Source organism: Taeniopygia guttata, chromosome 2, assembly GCF_048771995.1.
Source record: "Taeniopygia guttata chromosome 2, bTaeGut7.mat, whole genome shotgun sequence".
NCBI classification, from domain to species: domain Eukaryota; kingdom Metazoa; phylum Chordata; class Aves; order Passeriformes; family Estrildidae; genus Taeniopygia; species Taeniopygia guttata.
Genome location: NC_133026.1, coordinates 53528204 through 53551249, shown reverse-complemented (window position 1 = coordinate 53551249; position 23046 = coordinate 53528204). Strand labels below are relative to the sequence as shown.

General features: G+C 36.2%; 1 protein-coding gene across 19 annotated transcripts in view; it reads left to right on the top strand.

Moving 5' to 3' along the window:
* The window catches only part of SUGCT (succinyl-CoA:glutarate-CoA transferase), a 323214-nt gene that overhangs the window by 22818 nt on the left and 277350 nt on the right, over nt 1-23046 (top strand). For all 19 annotated transcript variants that reach the window (XR_012054643.1, XR_012054642.1, XM_072925952.1 and 16 more), the window contains one exon: nt 16028-16119. Coding sequence is in view for 17 of the 19 variants with exons in the window: in XM_072925952.1 (XP_072782053.1) it covers nt 16028-16119 (92 nt within the window). In the remaining 2 variants the exon portion in view is untranslated. The remainder of the gene's footprint in view (nt 1-16027; nt 16120-23046) is intronic.

Here is a 23046-nt window from a genome sequence, read left to right as displayed (position 1 = left end):
TGTGTCAACACAGCACAGTCATGTGTGAAGTCCTAATGTAAAAAGTCCATTTTTAGTGGCCTGAGAGCTCTATGCAGCTCTGAAAGCCCACAAAGCTGAAAGGAGTCAATTTACACAGCAGGATTAAAATTAAAGATTACCTTGACCAAATTGTTTACATAAATAAAAGAGGAAGGGTAGACTTAAAGGTTGGAATAAATACAATATACTGTGCTTAATCAAAAATAATCAATTTTAATATAGTATGGGGAACACTGGGTTAGAAGAGGGTTCTTAGAAGACTTGGTTATAAGGATAGGAAATGATCAAAGTTGAACACGAGTCAGTGATGATATCATTAGATGAAGGACTAGGGTCATACTGGATTGTATAAAGATGAATATGGCCTAAAGGACTGTTTCTCTACCCTGCTCCACATTGGTAAGGTTGGAAGGTGAAGTCCACTTCTGGGTATCACATTTAAAAAACTATGTGGAAAGTAGAAGAGAGTTGAGAGAAGAACAATCTATAAGTAAAAACCATTGTGTATGGAAGGTAGCTTGGAACATCAAGTTTTTTCTTAAAAGAAATGCTGCTGTGATCAGAAGGAAGTACTGTGGTTGGCCATCTAACCATCTCTTACTAAAGTGTTCTGTACATTTGCACACAGCAGTTCTGAAATGAAGATTCTGACAGTATGTGAAAGCATCAAAAACCTTTGCTTATTGCATAGAATTAGCCAAAATGCCACTTGGAATTCAAAGAATGAGTGTATTAAGAAAAGTAAATCTCAAAAAAAAATTTGGGAGATAGTAATTAAAATAAGGGTTCCGACCTGACAGTTGGAGAAGTGGATTGTCTCTGTTTTCAGAGATTTAAGTAACTGGGACTATGTGTGCAATGTACAAAATAAAAAAATTATATGGATATTGAATACTTTGGTGCCTTTCTGCACTGTACCAATATGCTGCTTTGTAATTCTCAGTGTAAACTGCATGTTTGTACAAATTGGTATCTGGTTCCTTCTGCAGTAAAGAAGCAGCTTTATGGCATACAGGAGCTCTAAGAATTTATTATACATCTCATATGTAATTACTCTGATCCCTGAGGTGGCCATAAATATATGATCAAATGGACTGAGTCTTTTTGGATTGTATTAATTCTAAATATGAATTTCTGAAAGAATTGGGAACAGTTTTAACTTATATAGCACAACTGTTAAATATTGTAAAGACATAACTTCACAGAGAAGTTAATTCTTGACTGAAAGTCTGCATGGTGATAATTAAAGCCAAGGAGCCAGTTCCCCTTAAGCTTGCAGGCAGTAGGATGGTTTTTCAAGCTATTACTCCTTTCTTCCCACCTTCACCATATGAATAAAGCCACTAAAGAAACTGATGAGACAATTTTAATCTCTATTTGTATTATACAATGTTCACAAGCAGAACTTGAACAATTTAAAATTTATAAAAAAATGTGGAAGAGGTAGTATTATCTCATAAGTTCAAGATATCTGATTTCTTTCTGAAGGAAAGACATCCAAACAGATTTGTGCCTTAACCTGAAAAACTAATCCTATGCCATTTGAGTATTTGTGTCAATTTTTCCTTTTGGCTGAGCTAGAAAAGTTCTGTGTGAAGCAGCAAAATGATTGCTGGAAATTAATTAACGTGTGGAAATTAATTGGCAGAATGCATATATCCAAATACTACTTCAATGATGTCCAAAAAGTACTTTTTCTCTAAAACTTAGGGGAAAAAAAAAAAAAAAAAAAGAAATCTCTTGGTCCTGTGAATGAAGAAACAGTTCTTGTTGCTAAGAAAGGAATCAATTGCCACAGCAGTGCATGGGTGTACCAGTGATGGCTTTAGGTGCTAGATAGTTCTTCTGGGTAAATTCCCTGAGAGAACTACTTTGATCTGTTCATGTAGGTTCTTTCCTTTATGAAAGGGAACTTTTGAGGCCAGTCAGGGTACATTTACATTATTTAATAGTGGTGTGTAGAAACAAAAACAAGAGCTCTCTCTAAACCAGCATGGTAAATTGGACCTCAAGTATTATAGCTGCATTACTTTTGTGGCCAAACTGATTGAGCCATTTATCATGGTGTAGCAATACGTAGTGTTGATTTACTCACAGTACTTGTTTAGGATCAAAAGATAATTTGTGTACCTGCAAAACTTTAGGAAGGAAATTCTGGAAATAGATGTCCATTGATTTAAAGTGAAGCAGTACTATAGCTGATGCTTCTGAAAACAGTCCTTAAGTATCATGCTTTAAGAACTTGCTTAATTTTAGCAGTACATGTTGAGATAGTTTTGTGCCTCTCCTTTATTCTGTCCTGTAGAAGGTAACCTGTGCAGTCCCAAACCACTCTGTGCTTGGTATGAGACCCATTCCAAAACAGTCTGATGCTGAAGAATTGGCCCTTTGTGGCCCTTATTTCTTCCAAGGGTAATGTACTCAGTATAAGAGTATAAACTGCAATTCTAAACACATGAAATTTAATTTTTGTAAATGTTATATATATATATATATATAATAAAGAAAATATTGTTATAGCCTTCCACATTTGACAGCTTTATTCAGAATTAAATGAGGAGGACCAATGGGAGCTTTTAATTTCTGTTCTTAGCTCATGGTGCCAATTATTATTCTACAGAAACATGGCCACAAAAGCAGGGTGTACTGTCTGATGGTGTATAAAAATGTTGATCCTAATTTCTGCTGCTTCTTTTTTTTTGAAGATCTCCTAAATCTTTACAGCTGTTTTGTATCAAAGGTGATCCATCTGCAAGGAGGTGTTTACCTCATGCTTCTCTAGACAAAACCGAAAAGCATTAAATAGGTCTATTAGACATAGGATTTTTTCTCTTTACTGAGATTAGAAACTTATTTGGAGTGTTTTTTTTTTAATAAAGAGTTGGTTTATTTTGTGTTGATATCTACTTTTACTGAAAAAAAGTCATAATGATTGTGATGAAGACTGGGAAACAATGACTTCAATGCTGATCAGACTTTCAAACAGATGACAGGACTACTTTGAATTACTTCTGCTTTTATTGTTCACATATTTTTCATATTTCTTTTTAAGAACCAGTTGTTTTAGAATCTTGATTCATAGGATTTGAATTTTTTGGGACTGTGTGTTAAAAGTATTGTAACGTTTTTCAAAATACTCAATTTTCTTTTTGGTTTAGTTTTTTACTTATGATTAGGTAAGTTTGAAGTGTCTGTCTAACTAAAGTGCCTGAAAATTGCAAAGGTTTTTTGTGTATTTTACTCCTAAGAAGTTGATTTGGGAAATTTTTATTAACTTTATTTTCTTAATCAGAAAGACTATCAGCTGTAAACTGTTGGAACCTGGATAGCAGTCCAGAATAGTATTAGGCTTAGCCTCTTCATCTTGTCATCTATCTTTCTCTGTTTCTGGAGACAGAATATGCATCTAGTGGGTATTTTTGTCTCCATTTGTTTTCATATTTCCATGGTGCTCTATGATTAAACCCGTTTAAATATGCTTTTACAGCTCCTTTGGACAACAAGATTTGCCAAGAGGTTGCATAGTAAAATGTGAACAAGCAAGATTTGACTGAGGTGTGTTACAGAGCAATTAAGCTTGGTAGATCTTGATTGGAGGAGAAACAAAATGAACTTGAATTTGGAGCATTTATGCTTTTCTAATAGTGATGGCAACAATGTTTTTTACCATGCACAAAAAAAGTGTATTCAAATCCAGAGTGACTGAAATATAAGTACTACAAAGCTGGACTTCTTGGGTGTTTTACCAAACTTCAAATATCTCCTTCTATAGGATTAATGTAGTTATGCTGTGTCAAGATGCAGAACCAAAGGTTAGTTTTCCTTCTTAAAGCACATTCTTGTTGCTGCTGGGTTTATATACTGCTTACAAAATTAGCATAGGCCAAAACAAGTATGTTCAAAAGAGGATTCTATAAAATTCATCTGGTTGACAAACTTTTTGGAACTGAGAAAGAGGCTGTTTTCTATGCAACAGACTTCTGTCAGCACAGCTGTGCTGGACAGGATTGTGAAGAGGTGCTAACACTGACTGGTTTAGTTGTTTTGGCAGAAACCATTAGCAAATATGTTTCTATATTGACAAAACTTTTCTTTTGCTGGTAAAATTGTTCTTCTTGGAGATGTTTCTCTGTAAATGGTTTTGCATTCTAGTGTGAAGTACAATTTGGTCTGGAAAACTGCATTTGCTCTGTATTTGCAGGGTTTTGCCAGTACTTCAAAAATAAAGGGCTCTGGCATTGACACAGACAAAACTTTTGAAATGTATCAGTAACACAAGCAAGTATGAAAAGGGTAGAGACTGAGAGGTGGCAAATTGAAAAAGGGTTAGTGAGAAATATATGGGAGCTGACAGAATCTCTTTTCTGTTGGTTGGATTGATATCCTAGCAGGACTCAGATCTGCTGCACATCTTCAGGAAGGTGGGCGTTTCAGCTGAGTGACACTAAGTCTTCGACTTTTTGCTTCTTCTGTTATCAACATATCACCAGCAGCTAGAGTGCATTAACTTTTTTTTTTTTTTTCTGTAAATGATTGAGCTACCATTAAGCATCCTAGCAGGAGGGCTTAGCTGGTTTTTCCACTATTATTTTTTTAGACACACAGCCTGAATGTCCAAAATACTGTGAGTTTAGGAAAAAGAACCTGTTGAAAATGAGGGCTCTTCTGAAACACTGTGTTCCCATTCTTTGTTCAGTATGAAGCATATATAAGGTTTAATGAACCAGTCATAATTCTTCCTTATTTAATATTAAGTATTGACTTTCAGCAGTGGATGAAAGTAATGTTTTTCTTATGCCTTCTCATCCTATTGCTTGTTCTTCCATCTAAGTAGCAGTATATTGTATAAAATCAAAAACTTCAGAATTTTGGACTCTGTCCTAACGAACAATACAATATCAGACAGAGAGCCTGTGAGTTGTAAGATTTAACACTGGGTTAGTTTACAGTGAATGAAAACAGATTAGAAACTGAAAATCCTGGATATTTACAGCACAGTACAACTGTGAAGACACTTACTGGTGGTTTAATGTTTGTTTTTCAGTAGCTATTATGCTTGGACTGGTGCCTAGCTAAGTTAACAGAAACAAAGCTGGAAGATTTTAGGCATCTTCAGAAGCCATACAGCAGGATTTTGTAAAGCAATATTTATTTTGTTTGAGTTGTAATAGTCTAAAGAGAAGACTTTGATCATGAAAACATCATGAAATATTTTGTTTGTTATTACTAAAAATTTCTCTACTTGTTTCCAAATGAGTTATTTTTCAGGGAATCTCCTGTCTAATAGCATTCTTATCTGCTTTGTCTTGTTTTGTTAATCTTTTTTCCTTGCCTGATGGACTTAGTTCATTAAGATTGCAGGAGTTTTCCTTTGTTTGGTTTGTTTCATTGTTTCAAATGGTGAGGTTCTTTGATTTCACCAAAGAAGCAAGTATAACTAATTAAAATGGTGAAAAGATCCAGTGTCTTTGTTGTGCCCTTTCACGGTATTGTCTGTGGGTGTTGTTTGATTTGTAGGAAGACTGTAAGTAGCTGCTGTTGACCTGAAAATGTTTTCCAAGTAAGCATATGGTTTTCATTACTTGTGTTTTTAGAATACTGTTATAAAATAAAGCACTGTCAGTAGCTAGCAAACAGAAAAAAAACTAGTCTTGGGTGTAGAAGACATAAACTATTGAAAAATAGCCTGTTTTTTGTCACTTTTAGAAACCTAGATAGTGTCAGAATGTGGCATTTTTCCATGTACCTGATCATTAACAGCGTTTTTATCCCAGTTTTTATGCCACCAGCTAAACCCATTGATCTGCAAGTTGTCTTGTAGGGAAAACTTAGGAAGTAGCGAATGTTACTGTGAAGTAAGACTGTAATGAGAATAGGTCTGTGGATAACAGTCTTGTAAGTAAAAGCTCTTCTAAAGAGGAAAGGATAATCTGTTATATATAGGACAAGAAGTGACTGTTCAAATTTCTGCAAAAAAGGATTCCTATTAAACATTTAGAAAACTTTCTAACAGAGAGGATGGCGTTCTTTTCCAGGATAGGGAAGTTGGGATAAGGATACCTAGTGCCATTGTGAGTGTGTCTTACAGTGACCTGACCACTATTTCAAGAGGAAAATAGGAAGACAAAATTTTGTAAACTCTTTTAAGAAACTACATCTTTCAAAATTATTTTATGAAACTGCAACTACAAGTTGCTTATTCATATAAAACTATGTTCTTTGTACAATAAGAAGGGGTGCTATATATCATGTGCCTGCTCAGAACATATAATATATGACTGTTTATCAGTTTCTTGTATTTCTGTAAAATTAAAATAATGATCTTAAAATTATGGGAATAATGGGAATATCTTAAAATATATGGGAATTAATTTATCAACAAATTTATTAATGAGTTGAACTTCTTTTAAGATTAAACCTGAAAAGAGTAAATATCTTTATTTCCAGACCATGTGTTTTATCATATCTCCTCTGTTTTGTGTGTGTACACTAAAGAGAACTAAAAACAGGCTTAAAAAATATAACTGAAGTTATTGAAAGGGTTTAAATGACAGCCTGGGATTCTAAGACTATGTTGCATTCCATATGACTTAATTCGCTTTGGGAACTTTATAGATTTGTTTTGAAATTTTTTAAGGAAATTTTTGGAAAGTTTAAAAAACAATTGCATACTGGTTTTGAGTTCATTTGATATGCCTTTCCAACTTCTATCCCTGAGGCACTATGTATTTGATCTTAGAGGGAGAGGTCAGGGTCATAGTATGTATTCTCAGCAAAGGACGTGCAACCCCCAGAGGAAGTGTTTGGTCGAGGTCAGCTCCTTCATTGGACACTGCTGCACAGATTTGTCTGTCAACATAACTATGTACAGTCACAACAAATGGATGTATGTTCAGGTAATATCCACTTTAGAATGTACATCACTTGTTTCAGATGAGAAATAATTATGTAATTAAGTATTTACCTTCCCTTTCTGTCATGGGATCATAGATATCCTAACACTATGCTGCTTGGCTATAGCATCATAAATATTCATAGAAAATACACCCTGTATGTACTTTTTAACTTTGCATTACTTTTTTCACTATAAGAAGTAGTAAGATTATTAATATCTATTGAGCTGAAGTGTGGTGTCTTTCTGTTGACTCCTGACTGATTTCCAGATTAGCCAGATATTTCTCAAAAATATTTGCTCCCTTGCCTTGGTAATAATAGTGTGGCAGAGTTGAGCAGGCAGAGCAGTCCTAGCAAAGTAGGTGAGGACACACAGAGGCTAGGACAGACTGCTTGCCTCAGTTTCTGTGCAAATTTTGCAACCTGGATGTTCTGGGTAAATGCCATTGCTACACTGGTGGGAGTAATTCACTTCACTATTTTAATACTAGCTTTCACTATATAAATATTTGTAGTCCTAATATCAGCTGTATCTGTACCAATCATGGAACAAGGAGTGATTTTTTACTTTTAAGTGTGTTCGGCTGGAAATATTTGTGTAAACCCAGAATAGCAATGGGGAATAGGTGTCTCAGCCTCCTTTAAGGTGGGGGTAAAGTTTGAATACCTAATCTCAGTGTGATCTAAAAACTTTTAATTGAAACTTTGTTTTTGGAACTGGTCATCATGACACCTTTAATTTCTTAGATCATGTAGAATAGTTACCCCACTTAGATGGGGAAGCTGCTTCTGTCTTAAAATTCAGAGTAACAACTTAAACTTTCACTGACTTAGTAAAACAAAGTGATGGCATCTCCTGAGTAATTACAGTTTGAGCTATGGAGGGAAGGACTGCTTTCTTGTAACTTATATTTGGCATGTTATAAAGCTAGAAAATATGGCTTAGAATTTTGCAGGCTGATTAAAAGCCTTTTGAAAACCAAACTTGTGTTGTTTGAAATGATATGTGGCTGTGTCCCAGAAGTGTGGTTGGTGCTTTAATAGGAGTTGTGTGAGGCTGGGTACACAGATCACATGAAAATTGAATGGAGTTGAACAACTGGCAGAGGCTGTTGTTTGTCCTCTTCTAGTCTTTCAGTAGCTAAATCTTAGCATAGAGTTTTGTCTTTGATTTAACAATTTTGTTCTATCTATGCCTTCAAACTTATAACACCTGATTTCCTTCGAAAGACAGGGTTAGAATGTCTAAATCAACATGTATAAAAGGAATAAATGTTGTACTCATTTGCAATCATCAACTAGGAAATGAAATGTTTTTATCAGATTGGTCAGATTTTATGCTTGCTGACTTAAGGTTTATTTTTTTTTAACATCTTTTCATCTTTCTTGACAGTTTGCTCTGACTTCACCTTTCTTGTAGCTTTTCTGATCTCCTGTAAGCCTGCCTATTCAGGAAGTTGTACTTCCTTTCCTTCGACCAACACATGGCAAGCATTTTCCAAAAATCGTTACTCGTTTTGCTAACGCATTTGGCAGCTCTGACACTGCAAAGTTTCTTATAATGCGTCGGTTAAACTTTGGCTTTTGTCATCGCAGAGAATTGCTTGTGTTCTTCTGCATGTTTCATGAATCTTTATTAAGTAAAGATGTAAGCTGTCTTTAATTGAATTTTTTCTTCTGGCAATAGAACAAGCCAAAAGGTGTTTCTCATTAATTTGTTATTCAGCAGGGATAGCCATCTATCTGGATTGAATTTGTGACAATGTTTAGTTCCTGTTTGTAGAAATGCCTATGTTGAACATATTTTTCTATGTTTTGCTCAGAATATCTTATGCAGCCTGACTCTGTAATGTCGTTTGTCATCTGGGAATTGAACTACAGGGAATTGGTCTGTGTTGACAACATGTCTCTGTGTTGGTTTTTCCTATCCTTTTAGTACAATGTGTTTTATATTTGGCCTTATAAAGTTTTATCATGCTATCAAATAACGAAGAAGTGCAGAAATTATGTTTTTTGGTTTTCTCCTGCATGTGATACAAATATTTTGAACACAGGTCATAATGAGAAATGCTGACCTTTCTTTTTATGACACAGAAAATCATACTCAGGCTGTCCTGTAGATTTAATTATGAGGCTATCATTAGCTTGAAAACACATTGTATTGAAGAAGTGAGAATAGCAATTTCAGGTGTTGAATGAGTTTTCATTCCCCCTTTCCAGTTTCTCTGCATTTAGTAATTTTGTGAGTTTTACTTGTTTCTCAGTTGTTTTTTTGAAGGTGCAGATTGTGGCCCACTATCCTGGGCTGTTAAATTTAATGAAATACAAATCATATACACAACAAGCTGAGAAATGTAGAAATATTTTTGTTAATCTTCATAAAAATACAAATTAATCTAAACTAAGCCAGGTAAAAATACTTCCTTTAGAGTGATTGTCCCAAAAGTTATGATATTGTAACACAGTAGTGCCTGTTTATCCCAGATGCTTTCAGGCAGCTCCTAGCCAAAATGAATTTTTTTATACATGTTAGGAATTCTGTCATTGTATCATCAGTAACTCCTAGGCAAGGAAATATGGTGTTCAAATGTGTGTTCTGTACACATCTTGGAATAGCTTAGAACCTACAGACATATGAAACTTTCTCTGGGACAAAGTTGTTTTATTGGTCTGCCTGGTTTCTAAAAGTTTGTGAAGAATGTCTCCCTAAATGTATCTAAAAATCCCACTGTCATCTGGCAAAAATGAAGTAAAGCTATGTTGTAGCTGGCATGGTGTTAGAAAGTCAAACCTGTAAGAACACATTAGTCTGTTTTTCTAACAGAGTTCTTTCTGGAAACAGGTTTGGGTTGGGATTTTTTTTGCTAGCATTTTTACATGTAGTGTGACATTTTTGAACATTTGGCAATTTGGGTAGTAACACTTTTGTGCAGTCCAGCAACTTTTACTGTTAGTACTTTTTTCGTAATCTTCAGCCTGACCTTTCTTGCTTCATAATATTTATTGCTGTTTCTCAGAACACGATCATTTAGAGTGGATTGTAAAGCAAATTATGTCTCTCTTATGTGATAAATATATTGACCATTTAAAAGGGGATAAACTAACAGTAGTTTGTTATGACATGTTATTTTTTCCCCCAAACTTTTGTCCCATATGATGCCTGAAAGTATTATAATTTTTCCTGTGCTATGTTCCAAATCTTGAGTGCCTTCACATGGCTCCTGCACACTAAGCCCAGAACTATAAGCTTTGTTGTTTTAGAAGTAATTTCCATGTTTCGGAATAATTGGCCTCCTTTCATCATGGATAAATGTCACAATATCACACCAATCTCAGAATAGTAGCTAAGCTAAGATTTATTTCCAGTTGAAGAATGTTTTTGTTTTTTTTGTCTTCATTGTTTGTTTGGGGTTTTTGTTTGTTTGTTTTTAATGTGTGTGTCTGATTTAACTAGAAAAATCTGTGAGAAAGAAATACTTTTAGTCTTTCCATTTGTCAGGAATTGTGGTGTATTAATACCAATATAATTTAATCAGATAATAGCAGCAATCTGACTCTTAGCTATAATTGCAATGTGTGTATATTGCCAATATTCACAGGCAATTTATATGCTTCAATTCATTTTACCAAAAAATATGCAGGCATCTGCAATTAGTGTCCCGCATAAAGTTACTTCTGCAATGCCCCTAGCTAGTGATGAGTATCTTAGTGCTATTATAATTTACTGTTTATCTTGAAATGATTATTTCTCAGTTTTGCTAGATAAATATTTTTAGGCACCTTAAGTCTTCTCTTGTTGCTCCATATGAAAGGTTTGGCCATCAAACTGCTGGAGACTTTTTAGAACAGCTGTGAGCTGCATTATTACATATTAGCCACCTTATTTTATAAAACTTTAATTGTAATTTACCCAAATACTAAAAAAAAGTAGACGCAGGCACAGACAGATGGTGATTTTTTTAATGTTACATTAAGCATGTCTCATTTTGAATATCATACAATATGTAATGCTGCAGACTAACAAGGAGTGATAGTGGAGATCTTGGTTAAGAAAATGCTTTAAAACATCTCATGTGCAAATTTATCTTTACTGACTCTATTTAGCATCCTCTGTTTTTCAGAACTTTCCAGTTGGTTAAAGTCTCTTTCTTCCTTCTTGTTTGAGCTAAGGGTACAGGATTGCTGGTGGAAAGCTGTGGCATTTACTCTGTAAATGCCTCCAGCAGAGGCCTGTGTTTCTCTTAAGCTGACACAAAGTAGCTGTTGCCAGTTCATTCATGCTTCTCATACCCCGTTAATTTTTCTTGCTCAGAAAAAGCTTCAAAGAGTAAAGGTTTCTGCACTTTCTTCTGTAGAAGATAGACTTGGCTGCAGGGTCAGAACAGAAGGATTTAAGTGTGATGATGAATAAGATGTGAATAAGCAAATAGTCCTTTGGTGGTTGTAATCAATGGCACAGGGTCTAGCTGGAGGCCTGTCACAAGTGGTGTCCCCAAGGTTCAGTACCGGGCCCAGGATTATTTAACTTGTTCCTTAGTGACGTGGATGAAGGGGCAGATGCCTCCTCAGCAAGTTCACTGGTGACACAAAGCTCCGAGGAGTGGCAGATACCACAGAGGGCTTCAAAATGGTCTTCAAAAGGACCTTGAGAGAGATGGAAGAGAAGAACTGGAAGACTGAGGGATGGGCAGAAAGCAGTGCCTGAAATTCAGCAAAGGCAATTGCAGAGTCCTGTGCCTGGGGAAGAATAACCCCTGCACCAGTGCCGGCTGGGGGCCAAACTGCTGGAAAGCAGCTCTGCAGAGAAGGACCTGTGGGTCCTGGTGGACAACAAGCTGTCCATGAGCCAGCAGTGAGCCCCTGTGGCCAAGGCAGCCAATGGTCTCCTCAGGTGCATTTGGAAGAGCATTGCCAGCAGGTCAGCAGCTTATCCTGCCCCTCTACTCAGCCCAGGTGAGGCCACATCTGGAGTGCTGTGTCCAGTTCTGGGCTCCTCAGCAAAAGAATGATATGGACCTTCTGGAGCGGGTCCATTGGAGGGCAGTAAAGGTGATTAAGGGACTGGAGCATCTGTCTTACAAGGACAGGCTGCAGGAGCTGGGCCTCTTCAGCCTCAAGAAGAAACAAATGAGAAGGGACTTCATCAGTGTCTCTAAGCACCTGAAAGGAGGGTGCCAAGAGGATGGAGCCAGGCTCTTGATGGTCTCAAGCAACAGGACAAGAGGCAATGGGAAGAAGTTGATACACAGGAAGTTCCCCCTGAATATGGAAGATTAAGTTGTTTACTGTGCTGTTGACCAAGCACTGGAAAAAATTGCCCAGGACGGGTGTTGAATCTCCTTCACTGCAGATACTCAAAAACCATCTGGAGACAATCCTGTGCCATGTGCTCTGGGATGACCCTGTTTGAGTAGGGAGGTTGGACCAGATGACCCATTCTGGTCTCTTCCAACCCCACCCATTCTGTGATTCTGTGTAATTCTCTGTTTCTGGCCATTTCAAAAGCTTGCTATGCAGATTAAATAATACTTTGGCAATGACAATTTTTAGGAAGCACTTGGAGATCTAACTGGGGGTTATTATCTTGTACTCGGTTTCATTGTGAAACTGTACATTTTGCAGTACAGAACACCAGCTCATACTGCAATGATGTTGAATTCTAGATACATGAGGATGTGACAGGTATCTGAAGAAATCTTCTCTTCCTACTGCAACGTATAGAATGGGGATTTTGGGAGCTGGATAGGGCTTTAGTGTGGTGTGACTTTCTTTTGCTCCTTGCAGATTCTGTTTTACAAAAATCTAAAGCTTTACATGAGATTTAGAATCTAGGTAGCTGTCCATCAAACTAAAATGATTTAGAAAACACTTAGTTTTATTAAATTAAAATTTAAATTATTTTGTCTCTCTTCAATCTATTCCCCAAAATAAAAATGCCTACACTGGACTTAGGGATGTAAAATAAATTCTTTACTAGTAGAGACTATTTAAATATTGACTCTAGCTTACAGTGATAAACTCCACTAAAGGGGAGCAGGAGTGTAATCAGCTGCCTTATCTTACCTTCTGAGACCATCACTGTTAAATCTATTCTTTCTGTATTGAACTGGGATTATCTCTTTACTATCCCTTAAGTATTTTTCAGTGTATCTGAACTTAAAACCACCAACTACATTTTATTTAACAGGAGCCTAATATTTAGGTTTGAGGGTATAATTGCAAATCTACACTTTTCACACTGAATTAAGTATGAGAGAACACAGAGTGTTTGGACACACATAAAATTTAGGTGGCATTTTTATCTTTAGGGAGTTATTTTATATATTTATGTATATATGTACATATGTATATGTACCAAGGTATGTATGTGTATATATTACAGCTACTGTAAAATCTACAGCCTGTGTACCAGGCTGAATGTTTTTAAATACAATTTTGGGCTCTTCTTCAAGCTTTTTGTGTTTGTGTTCCCAGTTATTTCTAAAACATCCGCACTGGGCAGCTCCATTGACCATGAAAATAATATTCAGCCTTTGATTTTTGTCTGGATATAGTAACCTTTCATTTTGAGCAATAGCTATTTCTCACTTAACTCTACATTTTCCTCCAGGAATCTGGTGTATCCATAGTTCCTGGGGTGAAACATTTCCAATTACAACAGATTTTGTGCCCACACTAGCTTTGTCCACTCAGAATTCAGGTCAAAAGCAGAATTATATATTTTTTTCTTTTTAATCTATTGTGACATATGAAGACTAATTAAATGCTCCATATAAGTTCTAATCGTAACCAGAAAGTCATTAAATAATACCATTTATTTTGAAACCTGGATGTTGCAAAGTGTAAAAAGGAGTTAAAATTTTTATTTGTGAAACTTCTCTAGAAAAATGCAGATCTTGTTGCCTGTCACCTTTCCTGAATTTGGTGTTTGAGGCATGGATGTTGTCCTTACCAGAAGAGCATTGCCAAGTGTTGTATAGTTGTTCTGTCTACATACTAAATGTTTAATTTTCAGATGTTTACTGTTTATGAAAGCATTTGTGTGAGTAGATGTGTTGAGATGTCTTTTCTTTGTTAGTAATTGAGGCCAGTACATAGTTTCTCACTTACTTGGGTATGCTTTTCACTATTCAATTAAAGTTGTTTGGAGTACTTTTTTTAATTGAGCAAGATTTTGTTTTTGAAGTGGCCCCACACACTTAACTGGTTTTAATTCTGCAATTCATTCCAATGAGATAATGGTATATGCCTAGTTAGAGCTCTTTGGAACATTTTTGAGTAGATCCAGTATATTTTATTTGCTAGTCCTCTTATATTTGAATACACTATTCTTTGCTGTAAACTTAAGAGTGTAAATATGAAAGGAGATGCCATGAGTTCTCTTTGGGTTCTCAAAGTTTGTTGTTGTCAGATTTCAAATAAAATGGGGTAAACTGGTAGGTTTTTTCTTCTCTCTTGTGAGTAGTGACACAGATTTGACCATAAGAAAAGTGTTGACTTTTTTCTTGCAAAATGGTTGTTTTGAAGCTACACTGTTAAAGTCAGTATTCTGATATTCCCTGTGACACTGAGTGTAGAAGATGAGCTCCTCCACAGCTGTGCACAACGTGGATCTCATGTCTCCAGAAAAAATCAGGCAATTGAGATTGTTTGTAGTATAATGGGGAAGTCTGTGTAGTAAGTGGATATTGTTTGGCTTGGAATGATTTATCAATTGGAGTAACAAAGTGCTTTAACTCCAGTTTTCAGTCATCATAATCCTCTTGTAATATACATTAGGAGTAATTTATGAATTATGCACATAACAGCATCAGTCCAAGTGGATGAACTGAGGTAGATTACCTCAATGAAAAATTATTTTTAATTGTGTACTTTAATTCACAAAGCCAGTGATTAGACTGTCATGCCTACTGAACAGACTGTCTGTATATAGAGAAGATTTTTCCAGGCAAATTATGAAAAGAAATTTAGGAGATTCAGAAATTTTTTACCTTGAAGTATATGTTGATATAATGTAATTCTAATACTGTTCCTACCTGTAAGAATTAAATAGAAATGTTATTTTAAAACTAAAGTTAGATTAGGAATCTTATCTGTCACCAATATCTTGTAACTCCTCCAAGGGATTTCTCTTAGAGATATCAGAAAAGAAAGCACTTAAATAGCTTTGAATGTGCTTCCTCTTAAATCTGTACTTAAATCTGATTATTGAGGGCTCTGCCATTATTAGAACTAACAGAAACCATCAATCAAATATGTTGCTCCTTCCCTGTTGACTTCTACCCTCTGTGAGGGTGGTTACTGGTTCCAGTGACCTCCTCAGCTGCTTGTGCAAGACCTCCTCAATTGGAAGATTTTATGGTTGTTGGAAGAACTATAGCAAAGTGATGAAGTTGGAAGAACTATAGCAAACTATGATGACTATAGCAAAGAGAGGTAAAGACAGCATCCTTCTGTCTACAGCTGTTTATTTTTAGTTAATTATACAGCTGAACAGAACTGTATTTAGGTAGTTCAGTAAAAATTCTCAGTATTTTGGACGTCATTGGTGCTAACACTTGACAAACAAATTGTGCCTACTTGCTAAAGGCCTTGCCATCTTTTGTAAACAATGTTTGTTTTGAAGGTAGCTCTGTTTAGATGTGGAATAAAGGAACAGAAATGAGGGGGGAACAATCAATGTGTCAAAACCATAGTGTCATGATTTTAGTATTGTTTGGAGTAGTCAAGGTATCCTTTTGGCAGAGTGGAGATAACACAGGCAAGATGGGCCCTGTTGGACAGCAATTGTAGGCCTGTAGAAACACTGTAAATTCTCTGAAATAACATCTGAATCCAACCTCAGCTGACAAAGTGAATTGAAAAGGAAATTTTATCCAAAAGGAATGAAACATAGCAGGGATACAAGTCTGTCTAGAATTAAGATCTAACACATCCTCAGCCCACAGAGGGTAAATTCAACTTTACTCTTAAAAATGTGCAGGAATATATAGAATACAATAGCATTAATTGGTTGTACAGTCTGAACAGCTTGTTAAAAGCTGAGGAACAATAATAGCTTATGTTGTATTTGTCCTTGATTGAATTACTACTTGTTCTGTTTCTCTTTTAGGTTATGGTCAGACTGGTCCAGTGGTTCAGAGAGGTGGATATGACTCCGTTGCTGCTGCTGTTTCTGGTCTCATGCATATCACAGGGCATGAGGTATAGTGCACAACTTACAGATTTCATAGAATCTTTGTGCCGTGTACCAAAACTGCCTGCTGCGTGGAGCAAGTCAGCTCAGTCATAACACATCTGTTATGCAGACCCTCCTGAGTCCAACAAGAGGTCTCATTTCTGGGAATCTAAGAAAATAATAGCACTTACATAGTTCAGTTATGTCACTCCAGGCTTGTAAAGAAAAAGGCTCAAGAAACAGAAAATTAAAGAAAAATCCTAAACCTCCAGTGAATAAATTGGCAATGTATTCTAATCTGTTAATGTCCATTTGTAGTCACTTCAAGAGCTGTACTAGACACATTGTTGACAGCTGGATGATAGAACCATACCTATGAGTGTGAAGTCTCACTGATGCTTGGATATTGCTATTCCCTTTGTAAAAGCGGGAATTGTGAAGCTATCTAGACAAATATGACAAAAGCTGGGTGTTTTTCAATCATTCTGCCTACAAATAGGCAGAAAGATGCCATGCATTTCTGGAAAAGCTTTATGTGCTGCCTATTCCCACTGACACCCAAGATCTTTGTTAGCTGTGGCAGTGCAGGAAGCATAACAGTAGTTTAGTATCTGAATTCTAGAGGTACACAGAACATGTGTTTTCACCTCAGAAAAATGCTGGTCAAATAGGAATTTAATTAAGCTCTCTTGAATCACCTACAGATGCAGGGAATATGGTCCTGAAATGTCACTTTTCAAGTGAAGTAGTGTTACAAGTCTGTTTTATGCATTATAAATGCTAGATACTATTCTGTGGTGGTGCTCCTGGTACTCTGGAAGCAGTAGTGCAGATCTAGTGAGTATGATACTTGTATTTTCTAGATAAACCAGGAATTAATAAAGTTTCTGTACTAAGTGTCAGCTGTTCATGTTTGAGTAGGTTGTTGGAAGCTAGCCACACAATCTGGATACAACTCTATTGTAGGGTTGATATTCTGCCAATAGACTTATTTTCTACTGAGAACAATGGCAAACATCAGAAGTTTGTACTTCTGGCAACTATTGTTATCAGAGTTGTTCTTTTTATTAAGGAAAAAAGCCAAAATCAAGCATTTTTGACTGAGTAAGCTGAAACATCTTGTGCCTAGTTTTCTGAGGCTGTCCATTTCTGCTGTGTTATTGGCATGTACTCATAGGATGTCCCATGTCAGAACATGAGAAAACATGAAATTGAATGCAGTCCTTACAGGCACTTCCCTTCAAATATATAATGTTTATGTGCACTAAGCAATGACTGATCACAGTAGCTGTAGTGTAAGTAAATTTAACATTGTGTCTGTAGGATAGAGGTTAATACTTCCAATACAATTCCAAAAACTTCATGCACACCTCAAAATATACCAATCAAAAATTGAAAGAGTACAAAAACTGTTAGAAGGGGGTAACTGTTGTTGTTAGTACAACATGAATGAAGGAAGGTAGATAGAAAGATTGAAAAACGCAGTACTTTTGTACAGCTTTTCAACAATATGTGAATGGCAGAATAAATAACTGTTACACTGAATAATTGTATACAAGTTATATTATGAAAATAATAGTCCTCAGTGGCTGTTATGAAGATGGATTTTATTAAAAGATTAAGGTCTACACTGGAAAACCAGATGTTTGCGTCACCTCACCAAGACCTGAGGTAGTGTGATCGTAGGAATCATTTAGTCACTGTCAGTCACAGCTTTGTCTGTTCGCTGGGGACTTCTAAGAATTCATTCAAACTTAGTCACTCTTTCACATGATTAAAATAAGAATGCACAAATTTTCTTATTTTTCTTTATTTGAAGTTGTTTATGTAGCATTTCCTCAGTTTCTCAAAGCCATTTTTTGATTTATAGATGGACAGTATTGTTTCTAAAACTCTGTACTCAATGACTCCAAAAAAACAAATGTGCTTGTTGTTGTTGTTGTAGTGGAGATTTATCCAAATGGCTGTAAAATCATAGTGTATGCTTGTTTGAAAGTTATTTTAAACTACTGAAGTATTATTAATACTTAACTAAATTAAAATTTTTTTAAACATTTATATTCATGTGAGAGAATTTGTTTAAAATTTCACAAAACTAAGTCTGAACAAAAGAAGAAAACCTTGTTTCATTCAACATGTAGAAAAGTGGCCAAAGAAAAAGAATAAAAAAGAAAAGAGTTTCATGCTGTTTTTTAAAAATAAAGCATAAATTATTTGTTGACTAGATAATGTGGAATTAATGTGCTAAAAGTAATAAGTTCATTTCAGTGGGTAGACTAGGTTCTGATTTTTTTTAGAATAAAATAGAAAATGCCACTCATAAACTGGAAATGAAAAGAAAGGAAAAGTTATAACAGATGATGTTGGTTTTATATTTAATTGCAGTAGCTATGGATAATCAGAATAACATCATCAGTGCAACAGTGTTCTTTTTTAACATCCCTTTTGTAAACAGACCATTGAATGTTCTTGCAGGATGGTCTTAGAGCCATCAGCTGATGCAACAGAGAAATTGAATGAATCTGAGCAAGCAGCAAAAAAACATCTACATACCTGTCTGAGGTGTTGAATGTTGAGGTATACATATTTATATCAATGTATACATATTTACAGTTCCTTAGAAAGCATTTTAATAATAGGGTATTAAAATTTTGTCCTGTATCTGACATATACAAAAATGTATAATCCAATAGCAGCATATATTCCTGTCTATAAAAAAAAAATTAACAGATTGTTTTTTTTTGTTTCTCTTGGTTTTTTTCCTGGCATCACTTAATGGTAATAACTTTAAAATGCTTCTGAGTGATATTCTGAACCTTGAAATCAAGTTATAAGTTCTGCAATATTGCAAAAATATTGGCACAAACAACTGCATTTGTGCTAGTGTTGTTTTTGCTGATTATACATACCCAAGCACAGTAGAATAGCGTCTTTAAATCATGATTTTGAGTACAGAAACCTGGAAGCTCTTACACATGTACTTGATTACTTGTGTATTAGAAGTGTAACACACTTATGAAATTTGAAATTCTAATTGAAATTTCTATGACTCATCAAAACTATAACTTGAAATTAATTAAATAAAGCCCAGTTTGGTTACAAATCCCCTTCCATCTCCTAGTGGATTATTATACGTTGTCTTCAATACTTGAAGTAGCTTTATGGTGGTGTATTCTTTCTTGAGGAAAAAACCATTTTTGTTTTACTGAGTATGAGACAACATTTAATCTGCAATCCAGAGAGGCCATTCTTTGGTTTAGTACCAAACAGAGTGTTATGAAAGAATACACATGGTATATATAGCTCAGAGCTGTTGAAAAATACAGCCATTGCTGGTTCATATTAGCTCCAGCAATTATTTCACATCTGTAAAACTACTGGACTTAGAATGCTTTTCTTAAGCATATCATTTCAAAACTATTTTCATTTTAAATGGATGATTTTTGCATTACTGATCTAAGTTTGCAAAGAGAAATTATGTCAAAGGGCAAAAAAACCCACCACAGTAAAGGAAGCTTCTAAAACATGTTGTGGCTATATCTGGGTGAGAATATGTTGACAAATTGTAAGGCATTTAGCAAACAGCAAAAATTATGAATAAAAGTGTAAACTATAAGATTGAGCAATAGCAAAGCACAGTGATTTAAAAACAAAAGGTCTGCTTAACTGGTATGTATCTTTATCCTTTCAAATGAGGAAAGGGCAACTCCTGACTCTGCACCTAATTTAGACTTCAAGCCAGCCCTTGAGGCTGGATGGCAGCTTTGTTTGCTTAAGGCACATTCTCCCTGGCTAGTGAGACATTTGCTCTTCCTACCAGAACAATAAAATAATTTTTGTCTGACAGGGGTGGTGGTGGTGTTCGTCAGTTTTGAAATAACTTGGTTTAATAAAAGACATTATATAGATCCTTACTTTGCCCAGATAAATGATATGTTAGCTACACAGAAGTACTGCTGTGCTGGCTGAAGCTCTGTCTAAAGGAAGGTTAATTCTCTGTGTGTTTAGCTTTATCCTTCATGTAAAGCAGCTTCACATCCCTTGTTCTGAAGGATAGTGATAAAGCCTGAATGAATCCATTCCACAGTACTTGCACCTGTGTATCCTGCCAGAGAAAGACTGGTTTATGACACAGGAGCTGTTTGAAGCTGATTAAATGGTGAGATATGGTAGCTCATCATGAGTCTTGGTGGAAAGACCAAGGGTAGCTAGAAATTGTTTGGACTGATTCAGAATTATAGGTTTTGGAGTGTTAGGATAAAACAAAGCCAACATGTTAAAAATAACATTGGAGTATAGTGCTAGTAGTTTTGTAGGAGTGTTCTCTAAGGGGAAATTTTGAAAGTATTTTTAGAAATAAAGGTGAACTTTTCACTGAGGCAGAGGATGTGTTTACTTTTAAACATTAGATAATTTAGTACTTGATGAGGGAGGTTCTGGAGTTCATATATAACAACCTATTAAAATAATCCAAATTTCTTCGTCTTCAAAATGTAGTGTTCTCCTTAAAGGGTGATATTAATGGCACTCTGAAAACAGTGGACAGTGTTTTCAAACTAAGAATGTTGCAGCACATCTGTTTGTAAAATCTAAAGTCTTTTTTGGTTTCTCCTCAGCCCAGTGAAGTAATGAAATATAATAAAGAAAGAGCAATTTAACAAACTGATTACTTGCAGCAGATAATATGAGGGGGTTTTTTTGTTTTGGTTGGGTGTTTTTGTATGTGTGTGGTTTTTTGCTGTGTGGGGTTTTTTTTTCTTTAATTGTTTGTTTTGTTTTTTCTTTTATTTCTCTGTGGTAGCTCCGAGGAGCAAAAACCTTCTCATGGGCTAATTAGTTTTCTCAGTAGGTCTGTGCATATAAAAGTGAAGAACAAATTTTCTGATTTTCCCCAGACTTGGGTACAATGAGAGTGGTAAATAGCTGGAACCTTTGAGTTGTGTTTTCTATAGGAAGTTGAAGTAGTTTGGTGTAGCATCTGGGGAAGGAAGAAATTCTTCAAAAAGTACTATTTCCTAATGCAGCATTCACCTTAATATTGTGTAGTTTATACATCATCCTATGGATATCTAGGCTATAGAAAGTCACATCCTTACTGCAGTTTGGATGAGAGTAACTATTTTTTAAAATTTTGCTATATTTTATACAGATTTTGTAATTTTTAGTCAATTTCATGATATGAATAAAATAGCAGCCTTTTCCATCTCATGTAGAAAATATTGTCCTGCTGTTTTTTCTTTCAGAATTGCTCTATTAATGCAATTGATAATAAAATAAAAAATTTAAAAGAAAAATATAATAACATATATGACTTGATATCAGACTTGTGTAAATCCTTTTGTAGTGCAAAAGAAAAGTGATGGAGAAGATTTTCTTACATGAATCCAAGACACTCTTTTTAAAATAATTATCAGGAAATAATTCTTGCAATCTTATTTAGAAGATTATTATTACAATAATTACATTTAGCAGTTTAGACATGGCGAATTAGAATAATTTTGTAAATTCAATTTTGTTTAATTTATGCTATGTTAGTTTAAATACATTTATGGTAACTTGACAAAGAGTTATTATTTATCAATTTGTCATGGTTTGATGCTGGCACAATGCCAGCGCCCCATGAAAATGCAACCTACCAATCAACTGCTGTGAAATGTGATCGAGAACAGAGCAAAGCAGGCCAAACTTAATAACAAAGGAAAGACTTTATTACACCACTACTAATAACATAAAGGGGAAGAAAAAGGAAAAAAAAAACCCACACAAACTTCAAAATGAAAACCTTCCAAAACATTCCTCCTCCCACCACCCAACTCCAACATACCATAGCGAGACCCATTTAGATCCTTAATCCAGTTTTCACCCTTCAATATAATCAATACTGAGTCCATCGGGGAAGAGAGGAGTCCCCCTTGCACCATAGACCCCCAGGAAACGCAGCTGCCACCTCTTGTGTTTCCATGTCACACGTGGCACTGCCCAGACACACCGGCCAGTGCAACACTCTCCTCTCCATGTCACAGTGCTCTCATCACCATGCATGGACAGAGACTGCTTATAGGGCTCCTTTAAGGATGCTTTGCCAAGGACCACCAGGAACAACAGTCCAGTATCGCATTTCGGGACTAGAGTCCCCCCCATTTTCCCCTGGGGCCGAGGGTCCAAGGACAGAGATCTCCTTCTCTTCTTCTCTGAAGATGGAGGGCATCCTCACACCCTCCTCAGCTCTCTCTGTCCATTCCAAAACTGGTAGTTGCTGAAGAAGGTCTCTTGGCTCACCAGTGCATCCCCCTAAAATGCAGTCCCTCTTGAAAGAAGGAGTGGTTCAGTCTATGGTAAACAAGCAGAGTCCAGCCAAAAGCCACTCCATCATCTCCCCCCAACCTTCTTCTCTGAACATCTGAGGTCCCAGGCTGTCTCTCTTTCCTTCAAATTGAGGAGGAGTAATATTTCATAAAGCTTTCATTTCACAGGAAAGGGTTAAAATTCCCGGACTCCCCGGACAGCTGAAATCTCAGCCCAGGACTCGTCTCCAGTCTCCCATGCTGGGCATCTTCCCCCCGCCCCCCTTCTCCTTCTCCTCTGCCGGCAAACTCCCAGGTGCCTTCAGGTTCTCTATCTCTTTCCCTCTAGCTTAGGGGAGGGGGAACAAAGACATCTCAGATGTTCTCCACCCTTCCGTCCAAAAGAGCTGGCCCAGCTCGGTTCTGATTCTTCACCCCCTGGCCTACCTCTGCAGGCCGCATGGCTCCCCTCCCCCACCCAGCCCGGGCTGGGCAGGGGAGGTCTGTACCTTGCGATGACCGGAACCAAAGAAGAACGAGTCCTCCTGGGAATTCCGCTTTTAACCCCTCTGTGTTCTCAGAGGCGTGTCCACCTTCAATTGGTCACCCCAAGTGTCAGTATCCAAACCTGACCTCTGACTGGATTGACCTCTTCCTTCCAAAAAAAAT